The 21,978-nt window shown below is 46.7% G+C and overlaps 1 protein-coding gene and 1 long non-coding RNA gene across 2 annotated transcripts in view; one reads left to right on the top strand and one right to left on the bottom strand.

Moving 5' to 3' along the window:
- LOC119965061 overlaps positions 1-8,158 on the top strand; it is a 100,466-nt gene extending 92,308 nt beyond the window's left edge. The window contains exons 2-3 of the long non-coding RNA XR_005460423.1: positions 958-1,055; positions 7,612-8,158. This is a non-coding gene — a long non-coding RNA (uncharacterized LOC119965061). The remainder of the gene's footprint in view (positions 1-957; positions 1,056-7,611) is intronic.
- LOC119965058 (dedicator of cytokinesis protein 2-like) overlaps positions 1-21,978 on the bottom strand; it is a 759,716-nt gene that overhangs the window by 27,366 nt on the left and 710,372 nt on the right. The window contains exons 41-45 of the mRNA XM_038795299.1: positions 18,491-18,632; positions 12,872-12,953; positions 8,218-8,302; positions 7,441-7,527; positions 944-1,120 (exon numbers count right to left, since the gene is read on the bottom strand). Of these exons, the coding sequence (XP_038651227.1) occupies positions 944-1,120; positions 7,441-7,527; positions 8,218-8,302; positions 12,872-12,953; positions 18,491-18,632 (573 nt within the window). The remainder of the gene's footprint in view (positions 1-943; positions 1,121-7,440; positions 7,528-8,217; positions 8,303-12,871; positions 12,954-18,490; positions 18,633-21,978) is intronic.

The raw sequence follows: 21,978 nt of genomic DNA, 5'->3' as shown, positions 1-21,978 counted from the left end.
AATAGGATCTTATCCTCTCTTTAACAGGAAAAAAAATCATTGCTGCACTGCTCTCATCGGTCACTTCTATATATACCAGCCTATGAGGCCCACATCAAGAAAATAAACACTTTACCCCAGGCTGTTTACATATGCCTGTGTGTGCACGCTTTCGGGTTCATTCTGTGAGAAAATAAAATTCATGAAGTGTCGCCGGATCTTCAACATTCCAAGAAAACTTTACTATCTCCAGTTTTGAATAAGCTCTTACCAAACATTGTAAAGAATCACAATTAAAATAGATACGCAAAATATCCACATGAAATTTTGTTTGTTTGGATCAATAGTTCAGCACCGATGAATAATGTCACATTGAGTCAGTGCAGGTATGATCTTACACTGCCTTAGTAGAGGTATATATTCTTAATAAAGTACAAGTTCATAAATTCACACTCACACAATACCAGTGTATGATCCCACATTGATACAGGTGAGGTGTACAGGCATGCTAGGCTAATGTGAGTGTAGATCACAGGTAGGTCAATGATTTTCCACTCCTGCTTTCGGCCTGCAGGAATGACAGTGACGACAGATAATCCCGCTGGAGTTCCAAAATGGCTTTTACGCCAACAGGATTTCCCTAATCGTTGTCCCACCGATGACATAATGGGAATCCCAACTCTGAAAGTCAGGGATCTCCATTTAAATACATTTAAATATCATTATCAGGCCTTTGTGGCTGAACCCCTCCCTCCCTCGCCCCTTGGGGCCGGCAGCTTCCATCTCGTTTTTCCCATCACTCCGCCAAATAATGAGAAAATTCCACCCGTTAATCCTGTCTTGATTTTCAATCTCCGCCCTCTAATGAGCCTCCTTATCTGGAATGGACCCTGTCAGGATTACCTCCTGCTCTGGTTTTGTCACCGATTTGTTGAAGGCATGAATAATAAATTGTCCACTTTACCTTCTCATATTTAGCAAATCCACCCATAACTGCGGGATCCACGATACCGTTGAGCAACATGGAGAGAGGATTGATGGGAAGATGGTCATCCCCTTTGTACTGGCTGATCAAGGTGAGGATCTTCTCATTGGTTTTCTGCATTGTCTCGATGGCATTTTCCAGGGGGCTGATGGTGCTCTGTAGTAACAAAAATAAATCATTGATGAGGTTTCACTCTTGACGTTCGGGAACTTGGACTCTGTGAAATTAAAATATACAGAGATCAGGTGGCAAATAAGAGTTGAGGTCAAAGATCATCCATGACCTGATTGATAAGTGGGGCAGACTCAGCGGTGGCATTATGCCAACTCCTGCTCTTCCATCCCATGTTCTTCTGAATCACTTTGGAGGATTTTTGTACCCTTTAGATCACACTCCCTGTCTCAGTGTATCAATGCACGGTGTAGATGAGAGCTCAGACATAGGGAACAGGAGGGACTCCCTATTCGAAGATGAATTGAACTTTACTGCCTATCACTAAGAGTGGCTCGGTAGCACCATTGTAGGTCACGCTGGCCAAGTCCTGAAGTACCATATTAGCCAGACTGGGCTTGCGGCAGATAGTGAGGCAACCAATGAGAGGAAAAACTTGCTTCACCTCACCATCCCCACTTCTGCCCCCCCCCCCCCCCCCCCCCACCCCCCCCGGCCTCCACCCAGTCTACCTGTTACAAAAGCATCTGTCCATGACAGTATTGGTAGGAGTGACCACTATACAGTTCTTGCGGACACAGAGTCCTGCCTTCACACCAGAATGCCCTCCATTGTGTTGTGTGGCACTACCACTGTGTTAAATGGGATAGAGTCAGAACAGATCTAGCAGCTCAAAAATGAGCACCCAGGAGGCACCATCTTCCATGGGAAGATGGGATGACCATCTTCCCATCAATCCTCTCTCCATGTTGCTATCAGCAGCAGCATGATTTTATTCAACCAAAATCTGTAACCTCTTGAGCTACGTATGCTACCTTTACGATCAAATGAGGGTAACAAACTTGGTGCAATGAGTACAGGAGAGCATGCCAAAACAGCAAAAAGTACATCCAAAAAAGGTGCCAGCCAGATGAAACTACAACGCATGATTGGGTGCCTGCCAAAGATGGGAATACTCTCCATTTTCCTGAGTAAGTGCAGCGCCTACAACACTCAAGAAGCTCGACACTATCCAGGACAAAGCAGCCGACTTCGGCACTCCATTTTCCCCAACCTTAAATATTCACTCCCTCTACTACCAACCCAGTGGTGGCAGTGTGTGTGTTTATGAGGTGCATGGCAGCATCTTACCAAGGCTCCTTTGCCAGCCCCTTCCAAACCCGTGCCCTCCCCCACTGAGACGAGAAAGATGGAGACACATAGGAACACTACTACCTTCAAGTTTAAACCACACACCACCGTGACTTGGAAACATATTGCCATTGTCCCTGGGCAAAAATCCTAGAACCCCCTCCTTAACAACGCTGTGGGCCTACCTACATCACATGGACTGCAGCAGTTCAAGAAGGCAGCTCACCTTCTCGAGGGCAATTAGGGTTGGGCAATAAATTCTGACCTGGCCAGTGAATTTTGCATCCCATGAAAGAATGGAAACAGAATGAACTAATCTGAGTTAAGTGTCGCAGTTAAGTACAGAACCGTAGGTTGGTGAGAATCAAAGAAATCTTAAGTAGTGACGTCATTAAAGCTTAAACTGAAGGGAGGGGAATGTTGATTAATGCAGGCCCATCTGATGTAAGTTTGCAGGAACCAGATCCTTCAGCTGCACAACATCAATCAGGAGAAGCCCCATATTTCTAACATGTCATGAAGTTCAAGTGAAAGATTTTCCATGTCTACAATGGTGTTTTAGAGTACAAAGGATGCCATTCGGCCCAGCATGCCTGTGCTGGAGCTTTGAGAGAACAGTTGTACACTTTGCCACTTTTTTCTGAACCCTTGTAAGTTCCTGACACTCAAGTGGCTGTCGCTTTTTAAATTATGTATGGAATTAGTTTCCACTTTTTCAGGTAGAATGTCCCAGATTCTGACAACTCTGACTGAAAAATGTTCTCTTCATCATTCTCCCAGATCTTTTGTCAATACCTTTAAATCTATGGCCTCTGGTTATTGACTCACTCACCACAGTTTTTCCCTCTCTTTCTCATTACCTTGAAAATCTTTATTAGGTCATCTGTTAACTCTCTCTGTTCCATGAAGAATAGTCAAAACATTTCCAATCTCTCCTGAAGTTCCTCATCCCAGATAACATCCTGGTAAACCTCCTCTGGACCCTTTCTGAAGCCTGACATCTTTCCATAAGTGTGGTGCCCCGGATTTTCCACACTATAAGGGAGGCAGTGGGGTAGTGGTCTTGTCGTGGGACTAGCAATCCAGTGACCCAGGGAAATGCCCTGGGGATTGTGGTTGGAATCCCACCACAGCAGATGGTGACATTTGAATTTAATAAATATCTGGAATTTAAGTCTAAAGATGATCTTGAAGCCAATTTCGATTGTTGCAAAAACCCATCTGCTTCACAAATGCCCTTTAAGGAAGGACATCAGGCATCCTTACCTGGTCTGGTCGACATGTGACTCTAGACCCACACCAATGTGGTTGACTCTTAACTGGTCATCAGGATGGGCAATAAATGTAGACCCAGCAAGTGATGTCCACATCCCATGAACGAATAAAACTCCAACTGACGCCTAGCCTGTGGTATGATCTATTTGCTCTCATATTCTATGCATATATTTATCATAGGATCATCATAGAATCCCTTCAGTGCAGAAGGAGGCCTTGCAGCCCATCGAGTCTGCACCGACCCTCTGAAAGAGCACTCTACCTTGACCCAAACCCCACTCTATCCCTGTAACCTCACCAAGGGCCAATTTAGCATAGCAAATCCATCTAACCTGCACATCTTTGGACTGTGGGAGGAAACCGGAGCACCCGGAGGAAACCCACACAGACATGGGGAGAAAGTGCAAACTCCATACAGTCACCTGAGATCGGAATCGAACCCGAGTCCTTGGTGCTGTGAGGCATTCCCAAGTAATACGTTATAAACCCAAGTAATATATCTTTTAACCACCATACCAATTTATGGGAAGATGGTGGCATAGTGATTATGTCTCGAGACTAGTAATCCAGCAGACTAGGCTAATATTCTGGGGACATGGGTTCAAACCCCACCATGACATGAATTTAAAATTCAATTAATAAATCAGAAATATAAAGCTACTCACAGTCATGGTTTGGTTTCCACTTTGAATACTATTTGGATCTCTCTTCAGGTAACATGTGGCCTATCTTGTATTGGAAGGTTTCATTCTACTTATGAGTGACTTATGTCTAACTCTGAAAGCTATAAAGTTTTACAGCACATAAAGAGGCCTTTCGGTCCATCTTGTCTGTGCTGGCCATCAAACACCTATCAATTCTAATCCCATTTTCCAGCATTTGGTCTGCAGCCTTGTATGCTCCTGTGTTTCAAGCGCTGATCTAAATGCTTCTTAAATGTTTCCGCCTCTCCCACCCTTTCAGGCAGTGAGTTCCAAATTCCTGCAACCATCTGGGTGAAAAAGCTTTCCCTTAAATCCCCGCTAAATCTGCCTCTTACCTTAAATCTACGTCCCCTGGTCAGTGATCCCTCTACTAAGGGGAAACATTTCTTCCTATTTACCCTGAGCTGGATTCTCCTCCGTCGGGATGCTCCATTTTGCTGGCAGCCCGGGGGTTTCCCGACGGTGTGGGGCTGCCCCACAACGGGAATTCCCATTGACCAGCCAGCGTAACGGAGCATCCTGTCGGCGGGGTGAAACAGAAATGTGGCGCAGCGGAGAATCCAGCCCCCTATCGATGTACCTCATAATTTTGTGCACCTCAATCAGGCCCCCCTCAGCCTCCTCTGCTCCATGGAAAACAACCGCAGCCTAACCAGCCTCTCCTCAAAGCTGAAATGCTCCAGCCCAGGCAATGTCATGGTGAATCTCCTCTGCACCCTCTCAAGTGCAATCACATCCTTAAGAATGGTTTCTTCAAAAGCTCCTTTCCTTACATTATAGGGCAGCACGGTAGCATGGTGGTTAGCATAATGCTTCACAGCTCCAGGGTCCCAGGTTCGATTCCCGAGCTGGGTCACTGTCTGTGCGTAGTCTGCACGTCCTCCCCATGTGTGCGTGGGTTTCCTCCGGGTGCTCCGGTTTCCTCCCACAGTCCCAAGATGTGCGGGTTAGGTGGATTGGCCATGCTAAATTGCCCGTAGTGTCCTAAAAAGTAAGGTTAAGGGGGGAGTTGTTGGGTTACGGGTATAGGGTGGATACGTGAGTTTGAGTAGGGTGATCATTGCTCGGCACAACATCGAGGGCCGAAGGGCCTGTTCTGTGCTGTACTGTTCTATGTTCTATGTACATGCATTCTAGGTAAGTGCATCTCTCTTGCACAGACTATTACATCCTCTCCTTTCAGTCTCTTTCACATGACAGCTAATGTCACTGTTACATCATGATAAAAAACGTTATCTCATGACCACAATTATTAATTTATTATTCTACAACTGTAACCATGACATCCATTACTGGTTGTTGTAGAAACACATTTGATTCATAAATGTCCTCTATGGGAGGAAATCTGCCGTCCTGACCTTGTCTGGTCTACATGCAACTCCAGACCCACAGCAATGTAGACGACTCCTAACTGCCCTCTGAATTGGCCCAGCAAACCACTCAGTATGAGAGCAATTAGCGAAGGGCAGCAAATACTGGCTTTACCAACATAGCCCATATTCCGTCAAAGAAGAAATAATGAAGAACTTGTCCAGTCACCATTAATGATTTGTGCATTCAGACACATATTCTGATCACCACCTGGTCATCTATACTTTTTGAAATTGTTCCAAGTACAGTAAACATTCTTTGCATATTTGCCCAAGCAAAGTGCATCACTTCACACCCGCACTTAACTTCCATCTGCCAAGCCTCTGCCCATTTCACCAACCCATCTACATCATTGTGAAGTCTGCAAATATTCTCGTTATTGTCACATTTTGTATCATCTACAAACTTTATAATCCTCCTCCCTGCACCAGAATCGAGGTTTTTTTATAAAGGTTGAAAAGAGTAATGGACCCAAAACTGACCCTGGGGAACACCACTGAAAACCACTTACTCGTCTTCAAACCATCCATCCATTATCACTCCCTGTCTCCAGTCACTGAGCAATTCTGTATCCAAGGTAACTTACTCCTTTATTTTATAGGGTTCCAAGTGAATGAATCACAACAATGGTGATCTCATATTGATTCAATACTGTTCCGTAGTATTCTCAAACTGTTACAGCATTGGTGTGCATCAGTGCATAAGAAACAAAGAGGGGGAGGGAGTTGTATTGTCACTGGACTAGTAATCTGGAAACCCAGGTTTGGCCCCCACCATGGCAGATGGTGAAATTTGAATTGAATAAAAAATCTGGATGACCATGAAACCATTGTTGATTGAACCCATTTTGTTTTACTAATGTCTCTTTCGGGAAGGAAATCTGCCATCTTTACCTGGTCTGGCCGACACGTAACTCTAGATTCACAGCAATGTGGTTGACTCTGAAATGGCCCAGCCAGACACTCAGTTCAAGGGGCAATTAGGGATGGGCAATAAATGCTGGCCTAGTGACGCCCATAATGAATAAGGAAATAGGATTAGGTCCTATAGTCTCTCGAGCCTGTTCACTGTTCAATAAACTTTCCTGCCTCATTCCCATTTCTCTTGCTTCCCCAAAACCCAGAGAGCTGAGTGTTGGATACACATAATGCCCGAGGATCCACAGCTTTCTGGGTTGAGAATTCCAAAAACTCTCAATTCTCTGAAATATGGCTGACCTCTTCTCTTGAGTTATGGTGCTCATAACTGGGGGAACAGCCTCACGGCATTTAGCTTGTCAAGACCTTGAAGAATTTTATATAATTCAATGAAACCACCTTTCGTTCTTCTAACCTGCAGATGATACAGGTCTATTATACTCAATCTCTCATAAGACAGTCCACTCATCCCAGCAGCCAATCTAATGAAGCCTCGTCCCATGACGAGCATATCCCTCCTTAGGTAGACACCAAATCTGTGCAGTGCGCTCCAGATGAGCTAGACAATTGCAGCAAAGCTTTACTATTACGCTCTAATCTCCCAACAATGAAGGCAAACGTATCATTTACCTTCATAATGTTTTGCTGCACTTGTATGTTCACACACTGATGCAGTACCATGTGTATACTCACACAGTTACAGTACTAATATTCACTTTCTCATGAGTATAGTAACAGTGTGCATACTAGGATTCAAATGAAAGCTCATCTAGAGTCATTTATGTTTGATTTTTGGGGCTCTGCATTTTCCAGTTGTGTGTGGAACTTTCTATCAAAGCATAAAGGGTTGAGCCCCAGCAGCTCACTGGGAACAAGTTAGTGTCGCGCTGAGGGATGTTGTACTTACAGTGGAACTGGAACTGACTTCAAACCAACGCAGAATTCCAGGTAATTTATAAGCTGTGACAAATGTTGTCCTCTCAATCCACATTGACTGTAAGACATAAATAAATAGAATTAACAGGATAAGTGAATGTTGCCTTCTCAAATTATGACTGCATGATTTTTGTCTTGACAGCTTGATGTACGCACACGTTGTTTATATATGAGCAAGGGTTTAACAAAGGAGGACAAACCAGGCTTCTTCCACTGTAGGCCATGAAATTGCAACAAACAGAGGAGACCAGTGACATAACAGCGAAGAGATATGGTGCACTTAGGAGTGAGGCTGTTTTACTTCCAATGCAATATATAAACACCTGGGGCGCGATTCTCCGAAATGGAGACAAAGTCCCAACGCCGGAGTGAAAACTGGAGTGTTCTCGCCGGTTGGGAAAATGGCGGGACGGCATCGGATCGGCGTCGCGTGATAAAATGGCACGGCCGACAATTCTCCCAACCGGTGTGGCCTCGGAGAATCGCGCCCCTTAATTTGTGCCACCCTGATGACAGCGTAATAGCTACAAAATGTTTTTGAAAATGTGCAAGTGCATTACATGCTGTCCACAATAGCATGGAAGAGAGAATTTTTCCCTCCTTTTCCTTTTGCAATGCATTGTGGTCAGTATTTGATCTTCCCGGTCACGCTGCAAAGAAATGCTTCTCTTCAGTCTGAATAATTACAACAATATTGGTCCTTGCTGTTCTGTCCACGTCAGATTAATAAAGTAAGTATATATCTCACAACAAATTCATTGTCTGGGTCCACTGTTCCCTTCCGGACCGGTCGCGAGTACTGAAACTTCTGCACGTAATTTGCTTTGTAGAAGCTGGGAAGTCAAAGACACAAAATTACTTGCACAATGACATACAGATTATAGAGTAACATATAGTTAAATATGTAATCCCCTCTCTCTTAACTCAGGAGCAAAGCTTTATGAATGTATGGGTTATCAGATCAATTTAACCATAGCAGGTCCCAGGTACAAGGGTAAGTACAGTGAATGTCGGCTACTCATCCTGTTAGCACTTTTGTGCAGGGATGATCATCGTAAATGGTGGCACTTACACAGTAGTTAAGTAGGGGTAAATGCAATGATTAGAGGTAATTGTTCATCAGCTCTTTAGTGTGGGGGTGCGTACAGTGAATGGGGGTCTTTATCCTTTACCCATTTAGTGGAGGGTTTGCCACTCTCCCAGTGTCGATACCTGTACCACTCTCCCAGTGTCGATAACTGTACCACTCTCCCAGCGTCGATAACTGTACCACTCTCCCAGTGTCGATAACTGTACCACTCTCCCAGTGTCGATAACTGTACCACTCTCCCAGTGTCGATAACTGTACCACTCTCCCAGTGTCGATAACTGTACCACTCTCCCAGTGTCGATAACTGTACCACTCTCCCAGTGTCGATAACTGTACCACTCTCCCAGTGTCGATAACTGTACCACTCTCCCAGTGTCGATAACTGTACCACTCTCCCAGTGTTGATACCTATACTGCTTTCACAGTGTCACCACATATACTGCTCTCCTGGTGTTGATGCCTGTACCACTCTTCCATTGTCGCTATCTGTACCAGCCTCCCATTGTCGCTATCTGTACCAGCCTCCCATTGTCACTATCTGTACCAGCCTCCCATTGTCACTATCTGTACCAGCCTCCCAGTATCGATACCTGGACCAGTCTCCCAGTGTCGATACCTGCAGAGCTCTCCAAGTGTCCATACCTGTACCACTCTCCCAGTGTTGATACACAGATTGTTTACACAAGGAAGTGATGACACAACTAATTTCTAAAGGGATAGTGCTACTGCTATTACTGATCTTAACCTGTAGAATGCAGGGACTGTCTGAGCCGCCTGATTAAGACTGGTGAGAGCTATACATGCACGACAAAGCTCTCCACAGCCTCTATAAACTGATAGTGATTACTTCTCAACAGCAAACTGTGCAACAAACTATGCAATTGTATGGACATAACACTTACATCTTCCCAGTGAGGTTTCCTGAAGTCACACACCATTATCTCTGAAATACACTTTATGAAGTGGACACAAGGTGGCAGTGCAGGTTTAAAAGTTCAAATAATTCCTGGTGAGAATGTCTAAAAACTATGATCAGACTTACTGCACAAACTGGTCTTCAAGTACCTGGCACAGGACCTCACATGCAGAGAGTTAGAGGTTGAAGCAAAAGCATGGATTGAGAAAAGGGGCGGAATTCTCCGCTCCCGCGATGAATCGGGAAGGCCGTCGTGAACTCGGCCGCTCCTCACACCTTATTCACCCCCACCCAGGGGGCTAGGAGCGGCGCTCCATTCTTATCGGCCGCCAGGCCTTGACGCTTGTGTCAAGGCGGCGCGCTGAGAATGACGCGACGGCGGCGCCTAAGTGACGTCAGCCGCGCATGCGCAGGTTGGCTGGCTCCAACCCGCGCATGCGCGGTTGCCGTCTTCCCCTCCGCTGCCCCGCCAGACGAGGCAGCTTGATCTTGCGGGGCAGCGGAGGGGAAAGAGTGCGTCTCTTGGAGACGCCGGCCCGACGATCAGTGGGCACCGATCGCGGGCCAGTCCCCTCCCGAGCAGGGCCATGGTGCTCACTCCCCTCTCCGCCCCCCACAAGCCACAAACGAGCATCTGGCGCCCATGTTCAGGATGGCAGCGACCAGGTGTGGTTGCCGCCGTCGTGAACTGGTCGGGAATGGCAGATTGCTCAGCCCATCCGGGCCGGAGAATCGGCGGTCGCCGTGAAAAACGGCGAGCGGCGATACGCCGAGCGGGGGGGGGGGGGGGTTAGGGTTAGTTGCCCGGCCCTCCCACGATTCTCCCACCCGGCGTGGAGAGCGGAGAATCGCACCCAAGGTATTTTGAAAAAGGTATTTTTTTAAATTCCCAGGCACTAAAACAAATGTTGAAAGTAAAAGAAAAATGTTCCTCTGTTTCTTCTCCTGGATTTCTCACAGCTGTGACCTGCAGATTAATCATTGATCTTTGTAGATTCTAGGACAACCTGGAGGGTTGGCAACCCTACTTCACCCTTTTAAAATTCTGCCTCAATGAATTCCCAGCTTGACATGATCCTGATTTTCCCTGCTGCCTGGCCCGTTTCTCTGACCAGGAGGCCTCCCTCACATCTCCTATCCAGCATTCCACCCAGACCCCTCCTTCTGGTCTCTTTCCCCCAACTCAATTTTTTTCCTTGAGAATTGATGGCGTGCCTGTCTCATTATCTGTACTTCCCCTCAGTTCTAATAAAAGTTCATCAACCTGAAATGTTAATCCTGGTTTGCGTTGGCCCAGAATCTCAGGTTTTCCCGACTTAGGGAAGCCAAAACCTTGACCGCTGTCGGGATCACATTCACTAATTCTGAGCAAGCAGAAAGTCACAAGCTCGGACCCTGTGTGATTCAACCTATCAAACGTCTCATGCAATCTAGTGAGTCTACTGGAGGAAGTGTGTGTGTAAACCACCCCCAAAGATTATCAGAGCATTTTTTTTAATGCATTCTTTCATGGGATGTTGGTATCTTTGGCTGGGTCCAGCATTTGTTGCCTATCCCTAATTGCCTTTTAACCATTCCAGAGGACTGTTAATAGTCAACCACATTGCTGTGGCTATAGCCCCAGAGTCACATGTAGGCCAGACCAGGTAAGGATGGCAGACTTCCTTCCCTAAAGGTCATCAGTAAACCAGATAGGTTTCTTTATGACAATCGGCAATAATTTCACAGTCATCATTCAACTTTAAATTCCAGATTTTTTTTTATTGAATTCAAATTCCACCGGATGTTTGGCACCCTGGTCCCTAGACTATAACCCTGGTCCCCAAAACATTACCCTGATCCCCAAAGTATTACCCTGGCTCTCTGGATTACCAGTCCAGTGACAGTACCACTAAGCCACTGCCTCCACATTCACCCTGCCTCACATCATCAAGATTCAATTCTGGCCTAAGGGTCTCCAGATATCATTTCCCTGGGATCTGTATCGTTGTAATGTGGATAGTATTGGATCATCTCAGTTTGAGTTGTGTTCTTGTCTCCAATGGAAAGCTAAACCATTTCGGAAAAGCTAACACCTAAAAACTAGTTTGCTTCATTCTGGTTGACGTGAATCAACCATTTGGAAGTTGGATCAACTAAAGTAACAGCTTTAAGCTTACTTGATTTTAAAGATAACAAACAGAATTTTCACCTTACTCTAGTAACACAGCTTTAACCAAAGTCATGAGCGAGTCAAGTAATTTTGTTCACCTCCCCTGCGGGGCTTCACTTCAAACCTTGGACAAAGCTCACTTTGCAAATACCGAAAGCATCACAGTTTTTGATCAATCTTCAAGGTGATTTTAGACCGTCAAGTTAAGAGATCATTAAAAGTAAGAAAGACAATCCCAGAGAACACTTCATGACCTCAGGTTTCCCTAACATCGCTTTATAGCCAATGAAGTACTTTTGAAGTGTAGACACCATCGTCATGTAGGAAACATAACAGTCAGTCTGCAGATAGTAAGGTCCCACAAACAGCAATTAAATAAATGACTAAATCATCTGATTTAAGTGCTGCTTGAGGGATAAAGGTTGGCCAGGACCCTGGGGATAACTCGTCAGATCTACTTTCAAATAATGGCACGTGATAGTTTATGGCCATTTGAAAGGGCAGAGAGGGCCTTGCTTTTGAGTTTCATTTCAAAAGCAGTACCTCCAATGATGCAGAATGCCATCAGTACTATACTGGAGTGTCAACCTAGATTATTGACCAAATGATTGCAGTAGTCTGTCATTCCTCTGTCTGAGGGTCCACAGAAATGCTTCGATACCCCAGACCACAATTCAAACTGGCTTATAAATGTTGAACTTTTTCCCTCACAAAGGTGCAGGATGGGAATTGGAGAAAGGAACATTTCAACCAGTCTCTTCATCAGCAATTGGCTCAGGTCAGGCAAAGCATAGCAGCTTGCAGAATACTTTGCTCCTCCCTGCAACAACAAAGGATCTCAACTCCAGTACAACAGCTACCTTTATTGGGGCCCTCAGTCTTTGCCACAGCTGATGGAAAACCACTGCCTCCCAGGAAGAAGGGATGAGTGGAATTGCTCAATCTCAACTCTTGTGCTGTCCCACAATTAGAAAGGTCACAAAGGGTTTCAGAGAGGTGAGGATTGGTGATCCTGCCAAAACCGTCACCCGCATTGGAGCAAAAGTCTGTACAAGCTAGATGGTCAAAAATAATGAATAACGTCACAAACTCCCTTAAATATCTGTGGCTCCTTTGAGGACTGGCATAAACCAAATGGGTGTCTCTCAATCCAAATGAATTGCAGTTGAGAAGATGGGCAGATGCAGCCCACAAGCAGCCCATGCATTATATTAGGAGTACCATAGCACTACTGTTATAATTACTTTATGACTTGGTCCGGCACTGGTTTGTCCTTGAAGCGGGATGGTTCCTCGAGGACTGGCTGGACAGTGAAACATTGAATGACTGTTTGAGAGTCAGGTTAAGGCTGTAGTAATTAGTATAATTGATAACTGTTGTAAATACAAGAGCAGGTCAGAGGCAGGGAATTCTGTGGAGAGTAACTCACCTCCTGACTCCCCAAATCCCATCCACCACTTTAATTAATTACCAATTTCACCATCGACGCACTGTAGCAGCAGTGTGTACCATCTAGAAAAAGCACTGCATGAACTCACCAAGGCTCCTTAGACATCACCTTCCAAACTAGTGACCATCTAGAAAGGCAAGGACAGCAGACACATGGGAACCCCACCACCTGAAGGTTCCCCTCCAAGTCATTCACCATCCAGACTTGGAAATATATCACCATTGCTTCACTGTCGCTGGGTCAAAATCCTGGAACTCCCTCCCTCACAACACTGTGGGAGTACCTACACCTCAGGGACAGCGCGGGTTCAAGAAGGCAGCTCACTACCACCTTTTCAAGGGCAATTAGAGATGGGTAATAAATGCTGGCCTCGCCAGCGATGTACACATCCCATAAATTAATTTAAAAATCTTAATTCTCATCATTCGTGGGGGAATTCATTCGTGGCACGTTACTGTGTACGTGATCGAGTGGATCTTCAGGGTTACAGTAGAAGAGAGAGTCCTAATTTCAGAGCCTGATTATAAGGAAAGAATTTAAAGATTTGAAAATCCTGTCAAATCTCGTGGATGTAATCCGAAGTTGCTGTGTACACCATTACTTTGCCCAGTATGCTAGAATGTGACATCCACAAAATGACCTTGTCACCAAATGGCTCACTGCTGAATTTTCTCTAATTGGGTGCCAACAGGATCGAGTTAGCCAATGATAAATAGTTGAACTGAGTCAACCCACCGTAGGCATACATGGTAGCGGCAAACTTGTGCCAGGTGGGTAGCTCTCCAGGGCACTGTTAGCAATTGGTCAGCCAGCCTGGCTCACTAATGGAATCTGGAGGGGTAGAGTTGTCACTGGGGGCTAAGAGCTTTCCACTCACTACTGCAACACTCGAAACCAATTGATCCTGTTCGGAGAAGCAGTGAGATGCTTTCCCACACAATAGGCTATTAAACCGTACTGTTTAAGTGGGTTACACTCAGGCAGAATCTCTGTGTTCAGTTGACCAGAGGGAGTTCCTTCATTTCAACTCTGCCAAACCATTTCAAATCTCTTTGGACTTTGGTAAATCAGGTATGGCCCTTGGGTGCGGTGAATGCACTCCATATTTTCCAGTAATTCTTTCTCCATGGATTTCTCTGTAGTTTGATTTGGAGATGTTTAAGCGAGGTGATCTTTTGGAAGTATGTCAGCTTCTTCCATGCCAGGCTGGAAAACCTATTAGCCTTTCCTTGTAACTCAGAGCTCGGGTAGCTCAGATACTGTAGATCAGTCGTGTGGTTCTTCTCTGCAACCTTCATCAGTACTCAAATATCTCTCATTTCTTGGTCAGAAGTGGATGCGGTGACCTGAATTGCCCATTATAAAGTTGAATTGATTTATATTTCACTGTGTGCGCATGTAGTTCAATATCCTATTGGCTTTATTGCTGCTGCTCGTCATTGGTTCGGCATGTTTGGCTTTGTCTAATAAGACTCGTCAGCACCTTTCAGCACTACCCTCAATTATTTATGATATAGAATGTGAAGCTTCCTCCTTTTTTCCTTTGGAAACTTTTGATTTGTCTCCACTAAATTTTATTTTCCATTGTTTTGTCTGCTCTTCTTTTCAAATCACATTCTGTAACATCTGACCTATCTCTTCCCAATCTGCTCCTCCTCTTTGTTTACAAATCTGTACATACTGCATTGAACTTCTGAGTTCAGATCACTGTGGGAAATTAGAAATAGAAGCAGTTCCAACACCAATGCCTGAGGTACTCTACTCCATCAGTCCCTTCCCACCCTAACAGAACTTCTCGGATAAATAGCCATGCTCTACCTGCCAACGAGACCATTCTCAGGCTTCACCCTGAAATTCCACAGCTTTCAGGTTCAATTGCTAGCTTAATTAAAGCAAAATACTGCAGATATTGTGCCTGGTGAATGCCTGGAATGCGCTGCCAGGGGAGGTTGTGGAAGCAGATACATTAATGCCGTTCAAAGGCATCTCGACAAACACATGGATAGGATGGGTATAGAGGGATATGGCACAAGGAAGTACTGAGGATTTTGGCCAAGGGTGGTATCATGACCAATACAGGCTTGGAGGGCAGAAGAGCCTGTTCCGGTGCTGTATTGTTCTTTGTTCTTTGACACTTGGGGCACCGTGCATTTCACTAGTCTCCATGTTATAAAAAAGGATATAGAGGCACACTAAAAGGTGCCAAAAATGAGTTACAAAACTGAGAATACCTATCAGGAAACAATGAAAACGCTGCGGCTCTATTTCTATGAAGGAAAGAGTGGGCTGAGGGGTGGCGGTCTTTAAGGTGATAAAAGGATTCAATAAGGTAGAAATGGAAAAATAGAGAGTGCTTGAATGTGGAACACACTAGCACAAGGAGTAGTTGAGGAAAAGAGCATGGATGCATTTATGGGAAGCTAGATAAATATATGAGAGAAAAGGGAACTGAAGATTATACTGCTCGGGTTACATAGAGGGATGGGAGAGAATCATAGAATCATAGACTTCACAGTACAGAAGGAGGCCATTCTTCCCATCGAGTCTGCACCTGCCCTTGGAAAGGGCACCCTACTTAAGTCTATGCCTCCACCCCATCCCCGTAACCCAGTAACCCCACCTAACCTTTGGACATTAAGGGGCAATTTAGCATAGTTAATCCACCTAACCTGCACATTTTTGGACTATGGGAGGAAACCGGAGCACCCGGAGGAAACCCATGCAGACTCAAGGAGAAAGTGCAAGCTCCACACAGACAGTCATCAGAGGCCGGAATTGAACCAGGAACCCTGTAGCTGTGAGGCAGCAGTGCTAACCACAGTGCTACAAGGACTTGAGTGGTGTTTAAATGCAGCCTTGGACCAGTAGCACCAAATGGCCTGACTCTGTTGCGCACGTTCTGTGTAAATGGGAAGGAGAGAACACTGGTAGAAGGTTACCACTGTTTGTTTTCTCCATCTTATTGTCCCCTAATCCTCTCCCATGCAAAGTGAATCATATCCTTCGCTTGATCACCGATTATAGAATCCCTACAGTGCAGAAGGAGGTTATTCAGCCCATCAAGACTGCACTGACTCTTTGAAAGAGCACTCTACGCAGGTCCACTCCCCCACCAACGCTGCCCTATCCCCGTAAACTAATCTGCTGATCCCTGGACACTAAGGGGTAATTTCAAATGGTTAGTCTATCTAATCTGCACATTTCGGTCTGTGGGAGCTAATTCCACACTGACAGTCACCCAAGGTTGGAATTGAACCCAAGTCCTTGGTGCTGTGAGGCAGCAGTGCTAACCACCGTGCCGCCCCCTACTCGGGTAGCTGCACTGGAGATCTCAGCTAAATAGTAAACTGGACCTGCTTTTTCAAACTGTGCTGTCAGTGCCAGAAAACCACTCACCGCAATCATTATTATTGCAGAATTCCCAAAATAGTACAGCTCTTCCGAATCATTAAGCAGCCTGGTTATTACTCAGCTAGCTGCAACTAACTGGAATTTAACAGGCGCTAAATGGACACCTTTGACCACCCCTCAAGCATAGATAACACTGCAAAAAGTCATTGAACAAATTATAAAGGCTAAGACCAATTTTCTTCTGTCCAATTTGTTGCAGCCTCTCTCTGATTCTAATTCATAATGACCTGCTTCTCTTTATTTCTGTGTGGGTCACAATCTCAAATAATGCCTTGGCTTATGGTGCTTGCTGTAACGCTGTGTGGATCAATGGCACTGTACCTGCAGTCTTCTTCATGGTCAAGGGGAGAATTTCAATCATCCCCACTGTTGGGAAAGGCCCAGTGGAAGGGCAGGCACCTCCACACTGCATTTGACGATAAATAGTAGGAACAAGAGGTCTATCTTAACAGGCTCTGGGTCCTTTTCCTTACTGTATGCCAGCTGGAACATTCTTGTATCTCAATAGCATTCTCCTTCCCAAGTTATCTCGAGTAGGAGGGTATTGAATCCTGCTTTGGTCACCACCTCAAGGTTGCTACCAAGGGCGGGATTCTCCAGTCCCCCGGCCGCATGCCATTCAATGCCGGCGGGATTCCTGCTTCCCACTGCTTGTCAATGGGATTGCCCATTGAAGCCACTCCAAGCCACCAGGAAACCCACGGGCCGGTGTGCACTGCCTGCAGGAAAAGAGAATCCCAATAGCCAGGAAATTCCAGTCCAAGACTGCCAAGGGTGACAACTAAAGGGAAAGGAGGCTGGGAAAGAGCCTGTCTGTTTGATTTGGTCAACCTTTCAGTCCTTTATTAATTCCTCCTCACAAGGAAGGGCAAATAATCTTTGGCACTATGCTGGCACAGCTCACTGGTCTCCAGCTGCTATGATGAATGCCACACAGAATCTGGAACATAGAAACAGGCCATTCAGCCCAGCCATTCTATGGAATTCTCCAGCCGCTGGGATTCTCTTTTCCCGCAGGCAGTGAGCTCCCAGCGGCGTGGGGTGGCTTCAATGGACATTCCCACTGTAAGAGAGAATCCCGCTGCCAGCAAACGACCGCTGCCGAGAAACGCAGGGCTGGTGGACCAGTGAATCCCACCCCATATTTACAGCCTCTTGTTCCAGACTGACCCACAGCAATTCATATTCACTGCAAGTTGCAGTTCACTGTGAGTGCCAATAGCCGTCTTTCTCTTAATGTACAAGCAGTGGTCAGCTGAGACAATAATACCCCAGGAACTGAATTGGGGCATTCTCAATCCAAGCGCCAGAACACCTCAGAACGAAACATGTCCGATGTATATTATTTGTACAACATTGTACTGTCTGTAACCAAAATACTGGAATGTTTAATGTTCTAGTTACTGCATTGAAGCACCTCAGAGTGCATCTTGATCTCTGCAGAGAATGTGAATAGCTTTCCACTTTCATATTATGACAAGTAGAAATGTTTTGTAATGTTTCTTTCAGATATTCTATGAATAAAGTATATTTTTGAGAAAAAATGTCTTAATCCGTGTGTGGCTGTTACTGCAGACAGCGATGCATAAACTCGCAGTGCTCCTGAATTTATTTGCTTAATGAAAATAGTGTCAACTTGGTAGGACTGCATTACCACTAACAGAAGCAGAATCACATGGAGAAGGCCTAATGTTTAGATCTCCGTATTTTTCTGTTTGTTAAAAGGGTCTCATTGGATAACCAGCAGTGTCGCGTATCTAGCCGGCTGTCCTGCCCACCAGATTGCCTCGGTCAGGTGCTCCCTTAATTTGGGGGAGGCCCTTTTACTGTGTGCTTCAGCTCACAAAACCTATCACAGCATGGCTGAACAATTGCATCAATATAGTGTTGAGCGTACGGCCACACAAACCTCTCGCTACAGAAACAATGAGCAATTAGTTAAGGAACAGATTGTAATCTAACCACTGATGGCACTTCTGTTATCGTCAACACCAAAGGATACACTGCCCCGGGGAGTTTTTGATGTTGATTGCAGGAGGTGACGTCGTGTTCATTCTCTCTGCATTTGGAAACTCAGTCATCAATTCCCCTTGAAAATCTTCTCGCCGCTCATACTCCTTCCCCCGGTAGATGAACACCTTGTTCTGTTATTGAAGACAAAAAAGACATGAAAAGAATGAAAATCGCTTATTAATAGGCTTCAAATGAAGTTACTGTGAAAAGCCGCGAGTCAGCACATTCCGGCGCCTGTTCGGGGAGGCTGGTACGGGAATTGAACCCACGGTGCTTGGCCTGCTTGGTCTCCTTTAAAAGCCAGCTCTTTAGCCCTGTGCTAAACCAGCCCCTAATTAATCTGTCTTATTGCTCGTAGGTTGTGTGAAATATGTTTAATCAGTCTCAGTCCAGTTCCTGGTGGACAGCAGTCCCAGCATCAAAGAAGCCCTAATTCAGCGTTTACTAGCATTAACGTTAACAATCGTGCTCAGGATGGCTAAGGCGGAAAGTGGAAAAACGTCCCAATTCGCACAATGAATGAAATAAATTACATTTGTATAACGTCTTTCATATTGAAATATAAAGCTAGTCTCAATCATGGTGACCATGAAACCATCATCAATTATTGTTTAAAAACCCACCTAATGTCCTTCAGGGAAGGAAATCTGCCGTCTTTACCTGATCTGGCCTACACATGACTCCAGATACACAGCAAAACTGCTCTCTGATATGGCCTAGAAAACCACTCAGTTCAAAGACAATTAGGGACAGGCAACAAATGCTGGCCCAGCCAGCGACGCACACATCCCATAAATGAATAAAGGGGAAAAAAATTGCAGTATTCCACCAAATTTTAAGCAACATTTTTAAGATTGATAAGGGGAGACAATAACAGCCTATTTCCTTTGGTGAATGAATCCTCTACTAAATCGCCTCAGCCTTTTCTTGCTCCAGTGGAAGCATTCCAGCATCTCTAATCTATGCTAACCCACGGCATTCGTAGGTGGAGAAACAGTTAACATTTCCGTATAACTCTTCTGCAGAACTGAAAATGGATAGAAATGTGATAAATTACGTACTTGGAGAGGAGATGGGGCAGAATGGGAAGTCTATCACTGACTTTCCATTCTGCCCCAACCCTCTCCAAGTATATAATTCATCACATTTCTATTCCTTTTCAGTTCCGCAGAAAAGTCATACGAGTCAAAACATTAACTCTGTTTCTCTGTCCACAGATGCTGCCAGGCCTGCTGAAAATGATCCGGCATTTTCTAGCTTTATTGCTAAAAAATAGGTGTCTATTCTAACCGCATACTAACCATTGCCAGCATTTGTGGTATTATCATAACCATCGGCATTACAAGGGTTAATGTAGTACCATGAATAGCTACTAGAGGGAGCTGCAGATACTACTATATAAAGCAGTGATGCTAGACCTTGGGGAAGGAGTGCATACAGGAGATAGCTAGTGAAGGTCATCAGAGCAGTTAGTGAGAGAAGGTTAGATTATAGTTAGACCAGTTAGTGAGATTAGCAGTAGGTGAGTGTAGTTAGATGTTATTAATCAATTCTGTATTCTACAAGGACCATGGGCGAGATTCTCCGGACTCACGACGGGTCGGAGAATAGCGGGCGTCGGAAATTTTTACGGCGACGCTGTTCCGACGCCCTCCCGCTATTCTCCGAACCCCGCAAATTGTCGGAGTCGCGTTTCCCGACAAACGCCTCCTTCCCGCCCCTGACACGACCAGAATCGCCACTGAGAGACCCCCCGCTATTCACCGGCCCGGATGGGCCGAAGTCCCGACGTCATGGCGCCCTGTTTGGACGTCGTGAAACACACCTGCTTTTTAAATTCGTCAACCAGTCGGCCTGGCTGACGACTGCTTGGAGGAGGTCAGGGCACCACTCTGCGCACCGCTCAGCGCACCGCTCAGCGCACCGCTCGAGTCTGGCCACAACGGGGAAGGCATCCCTGGGACCGGGAGGGGGTCCAGAACGGGGGCGGTGGGGGAGGCGGAGGGGGCAGTGGGGGAGACGGAGGGGGCAGTGGGGGAGACGGAGGGGGCAGTGGGGGAGACGGAGGGGGCAGTGGGGAGACGGAGGATGCAGTGGGGGAGATGGAGGGGGCAGTGGGGGAGACGGAGGAGGCAGTGGGGGAGATGGAGGGGGCAGTGGGGGAGACGGAGGAGGCAGTGGGGGAGACGGAGGGGGCAGTGGGGGAGACGGAGGAGGCAGTGGGGGAGACGGAGGGGGCAGTGGGGGAGACGGGGGAGGCAGTGGGGGGCGACGGAGGGGGGGGGGGGGTTTAGGTAGAGAGTGAGCCGTCCAACCCCGTAACAAAATGTCTGCCACCATGCCATGGTGTGCAGGTGACGAGGACACGGCCGCTGGTTCCCCTGTGGCTTCCGGCCACAGGCCACTGACGCACCCGTGAGGAGGACATAGTTTACTGGCCGTTGGATGCAGGAAGTGACCAGGGGTTAGGCTGACCGCGTGTCAGCAGCGCGACCAGGCCACCGGGACACACTGGTATCCCATGGCTGGCGGCTGCCGAGGTGTCGACTAACGTCCGTCTAACATGTCCCGTTTCTCCGCCCCCCACCACCCTTCTGTAGGTTAGCACGATGCATGGGAACAGAACGGCTATGTTCTGCGCAGTGGTTGGGGCAGCTCTACTGGATTTGGAGATGCAGCAGCATCCACACCCACAACCCGCAGTGGCTGCAGGGCCAGCTGCAGCAGCAGAGGGAAGGGCCGAGGAGTTGCCAGTCGTCGAGCAGCATGGGGGGGGGGGGGAGGAGGAGGAGGAGGAGGAGGAAGAGGAAGAGGAGAGAGTGAGGGTGCAGCCACGGCGTCAGAGGCGACGACCAAAGCCGAGGGTGTACCGTGTCCGGGTCTCTTTCCTAACAATGCCGGACATCACCTGCAGGAGAAGACTCCGGCTGAGTAGGCAGACGGTGATACATATCTGCGAACTCCTGTCGCACCTCGCCCCACGTGGAACGGGGGGAGGACACGCGATCCCGGTAGCCATCAAGGTGACGGTCGCTCTGAACTTCTATGCTACCGGCTCCTTCCAGTCTCCGAGCGGGGACGTCTCTGGGATCTCCCAGTCATCGGTGCACAGGTGCATCCGGGATGTGACCGACGCCCTCTATGCCATCGCCGATCGCTACATCACCTTTCCCGAGGACCGAGCAAGTCAAGACTCACGAGCCCGTGGATTTGCCAGTGTGGCCGGGATACCGAGGGTTCAGGGGTCAATCGACTGTGTTCACGTCCCCATGCGCCCGCCTGCTGTGGACAGGGACGTGTTCACAAACAGGAGGGGGACATACTCCATTAATGTCCAGGTGGTATGCGACCCCCACATGAGGTTCTTGAACGTCTGTGCAAGGTTCCCAGGGAGTGTGCATGACTCCTACATACTAGCGCAGTCGTTCATCCCTGCGATGTTTGAGGGACGTCCCCCCCGGCTGAGGGGCTGGTTGC

The sequence above is a fragment of the Scyliorhinus canicula genome, chromosome 4 (genome assembly GCF_902713615.1).
Source record: "Scyliorhinus canicula chromosome 4, sScyCan1.1, whole genome shotgun sequence".
In the NCBI taxonomy this organism is placed as follows: Eukaryota; Metazoa; Chordata; class Chondrichthyes; order Carcharhiniformes; family Scyliorhinidae; genus Scyliorhinus; species Scyliorhinus canicula.
This window is presented reverse-complemented; position numbering and strand designations above follow the sequence as displayed.